The sequence below is a fragment of the Belonocnema kinseyi genome, chromosome 10 (genome assembly GCF_010883055.1).
Source record: "Belonocnema kinseyi isolate 2016_QV_RU_SX_M_011 chromosome 10, B_treatae_v1, whole genome shotgun sequence".
Classification (NCBI taxonomy): Eukaryota; Metazoa; Arthropoda; class Insecta; order Hymenoptera; family Cynipidae; genus Belonocnema; species Belonocnema kinseyi.
In genome coordinates, this window is record NC_046666.1 from 95,899,365 (window position 1) to 95,903,543 (window position 4,179).

General features: G+C 36.1%; 1 protein-coding gene across 7 annotated transcripts in view; it reads right to left on the bottom strand.

Moving 5' to 3' along the window:
- The window catches only part of LOC117182216, a 153,621-nt gene that overhangs the window by 30,440 nt on the left and 119,002 nt on the right, over positions 1 to 4,179 (bottom strand). For all 7 annotated transcript variants that reach the window (XM_033375294.1, XM_033375293.1, XM_033375297.1 and 4 more), the window contains one exon: positions 2,721 to 2,893. In XM_033375294.1, the coding sequence (XP_033231185.1) occupies positions 2,721 to 2,893 (173 nt within the window). The remainder of the gene's footprint in view (positions 1 to 2,720; positions 2,894 to 4,179) is intronic.

Below are 4,179 nucleotides of genomic sequence, written 5' to 3' on the forward strand. Positions count from 1 at the left end.
CCTACATCCCTAAAAAGTTTCAACGTAAATAAAATAAAATTTGTGCAAAATTTGAGAAAGATCGGTTCATATTAACACGTGCCCCCGAGCTGTTGAAATTTTAAATGGAAAATACTCGCAATAACGAATCTTCCCAGTCAATGAAACAACAAAATTTCGAAAAATATTAATATTTCATAAAATGGCGGCCATTTAAAAAAATCCGATTTTTACCCAAAATTTTGCTTAACTTTCTTTTTTAAAAAAATGTTTGAAACATTTTTTTCAGTTTGGAATATTTCACGGACAATGAAGCATTTCAACAATCCGTATACGCAAGTGTAAGTCGATCGGTCAAATACTTTTTGAGCTATGAGTCCGGCAGTTTTGAAAAATATGAAACCGAAAAAAATGTGTTTAAATATTTACATAGTAACAATTATCGTACGGGTTCCCATCGTTACTTGGCTATTCCGGGAGCATACATTAAGCCCACTTCTTCCTCGTGGAGTTTGTTTATTTCCAAGAACATACGTTTCAGGATTGTGAATTGGCTGCGATTTGTTTACTTGCAAGGGGCTAAATCTTGTGTGGATTGCATCATGGCCCGACCAGCAGTACGCTGTTTCGGGGATAAGGAGTTCAGCTACGACTCTGGGATTTTCACTGTATGTTTTTGGGATGCCAAGCTTTTTTTTCAGCAAAAAAGCAAAAAATTTATTTTTTGGACTCGCTACACGGGATTAGCCCCCCCCCCTCTAATTTGCACAGTGCTAACAATACTCACAAAAGAAACATGAATTCATACTGAATTGAGAAAAATTAAGACCGCAGATTCACACGAATTAGGGAAAATCAGTACTCTTTAATATAGTCAAAACAATATTTTGAGGTTGGATCTCCATATAGTATTATAGCTATATATATTAATAATTACCTTTTCGAAATTTCGACGTCGGCCACAATCTTAAAAGAATGTTAAACCTGTCCACACAAAAAAGTACTATAATAAAAGTTCAAATTTGGTTAAACTCTACATCGTGCAAAAACAGAATGTCACAGAATGTAAAAAAATGAAATGCGCACCAAATGGTAAGCGGCCGCTCGGACGTCTCCGGAACTCATCGTTTGGCACGAATGGTCCGAACTTACGTCTTGCAAATGAGTCTGTGGCTTTCATCTGTGCGGACTTGCTCGCGATAGAAAATTACGGATCGTCATAGTTTACATATACTTTTGTAGACTTAACGCTTAAACTAAGTTAATCACCTAACGTAAACCTACTATGTCCCACGCCCATCGAATAATTTCCATGAACAAAAGTATTAATTTTACAGTAGACTGCAAATAGAACAACCTCCGTTTTATTTTCACATTGTGACCTGAAGTGAAATCACACTAGATTGCAAATACACTATGCGTAAAATCACTAAGTAATTGTAAACATCACCAAAGTTTTTTTTTACAGTGTATAGGGTCATATAATATTTTTGAAGTTGGAACTACTACAATATACTTTTCTTTATACATTGGCGATGATGCCTCAGACATCATCGCAGAGTGCAGGAATTTTAATTTTCTGCCTTTGTAGTGTAATATAGTATTTCGAGAAAAACTAGGTAGGTGGCCAGCCTGAAGTTCTATGTGGGATTCTGAAGTTTCAGAACCTCGCAAACAGAGAAAGAATCTTTTAATATGCATGTACAGAAATAGAATCTTGTCTTTTGTGTACGTTGATAACTCTAAATTTGTCAATTGCAAAAAAAAATTTTATTGAACACTTCATTTTGTTCTCATGTTGAAATTTTTCTATATATTTCTAGACAGTATACACTGAAACTGCGTTTATATCCTCTCACGCTTATAACTCTGTCATAACCAGTGATCCCAACTTTGGTATGTTGTGCTACTGCGCTTGTCTGGCGCAGCGGTTCTTATTAGTCCCTGTTGGCGCGCGATTCTAATCGGGGATAATTAACAATTATTAATTTAAAATAGATAATTTTTATATATTACACATAAATATCAGAAATAACTTAATTCGTGCTTTAAGGTGAGTGAAAAATAATAATATAAAGACCTTGGTTAAGGAAATATAAATTCAGCTGTTGACTTTAAAGGAAATATGCTATTATTTACAAATCATACGTATTATCATTTGTTTAACCTTACATTATAAATTAGGTAATTTCTGAAATTCATGTGTAATTTACAATGATTATCTATTTTTATTTCAATAATTGTTCATTATTACCGGTTTGAATCGCGCGCCAACAGCGACCAATGAGAACCGCTGTGCCAGGCAAGCGCAGTAGCTCAACATGCCAAAGTTGGGATCACTGGGCATAACTCTTATTTGTATCTGCTTGGCATCCACCAGGTTGCAGTACCACGTCACAAACAAGCCAATCAGAGCGCAGCGCTGCCATTTCTCCTTCGCTGAGCAGCATTGGTGGAATCCCCTCCGAGAGGATATAAGTGAATATTTAGGTTCTCCGACGGCGGATATAAAAGCGGTTTCAGTGTACATCCGAAACGTCGCCCTTGGTTGATTACCTGCTCCTTGATTTCTCAATGAGCCTATCATAAAAACATAGAAGCATAATAACTACATGTTGTATCTGTGACTCAATGTGTGACAAGCAGTATATATCAGCAAAACTACTTAAGATACAAACAAATACAGAGTCTCCATGAATTTCAATACTCGGTCCAATAATAGAGAAGAACACGATACTTACTCTTTCAATTTCTTCCTTGCAAGTGTTCGCTGTGTTGCAAATGAATATGATATTGCTGAGTTGGGCTTTTCAGTACGTATTTTCTTTAGCTCGCGATCGTGAGCTATAATTTTCATCCTCTGGATAGGACTTCGAGAAAATATATCCACTATATTCATTGAAGCGGCATCACACTGTTAAAAATAAAATAACGTGTATTTATCACACAAAATTTGAATGAATAGACGGACTCGAAAATAAAAGATGAGTTGATATAGGAGAATACATGCCAGGCATTGTGAAAAAATTACAGTGAACTTTTGTTTCAGTTATTGATACCACCTGAAAAAAAAAGTTTAACTTTCAATGCACAATACAAGTAGCATTTCTCGAGAGTCTGCAATGTTTGATCTTGGAGTTACATCAGAAATCAGATCCTCCGGATCTGATTTCAATACTCTTTGCAAAGGATTTAATGTTTGGACTCTCCAGGATAGACGGAAAAATATATATCATGTGTTATAGACTGAATAGACGAAAAAAATTGTACTTAAGGAAGTCATGCAATAGTAACTAGGTCTCATATATATTGCACAGTTAAAAATCTTCCTTTTCATATCTAAGTCTAAACATTTCAGGAACTGTTCTTAGTAAATTCGAACTGTTCGCGAAAAACGTCGAAAATAGAAACAGCGATTCAATGTTTTATTTTTTTATCTCATATTCGAGACCTATGCTACAAGTTCGTGCAATTTTTAAGGATAAATGATTTCCGTGTTGTGTATGTACTTATTCTTGTGATGATATAGATTTCTTCACAGTATCAGTACATACTTTACGTAATATAGTCTGCGAATTTATCTGTCACTCAGCCCTATAATAAATGAATATATATACGAGGTGTGTGTGCATTAAATTTTGTGTGAAAAATGGAATCCAGTGCTCTTAAAACTCTTGAAATGTTGACAGTTGCATACGGTGAGTCTACTCTGAGTAAGAAAAATGTGTATAAGTGGTACAAGCTGTTCCAAGAAGGCCGAGAGGATGTCGAAGACGAACCTCGCCCTGGACGTCTCAGCACGTCAAGTTCGGTCAAATGTGAAGGTTTTGCTCACTGTCTTATTTGATAACCGTGGCGTCGTGCATCAGGAATTCTTACCACAAGGTCGTACGGTCAATAAGGAGTATTACTTTCAAGTTATGCACCGTTTGCGAGAGGAGATACGCAAAAAACATCCGGAACTTTGGAAAAACAATTCGTGGCTTTTGCATCACGATAATGCACCTGCTCATTCATCGTTGCTTGTGAAAGATTTTCTGACCAAAAACAGCACTACAGCCATGCCTCAGCCTCAATATTCACCGGATTTGGCCCACAGTGACTTTTTTCTTTTCCGAAAACTGAAGAGACCCATAAAAGGACATCGATTTTCAACGATTGAGGAGATAAAAACTGCATCGCTGAAAGAACTCAAGGCTA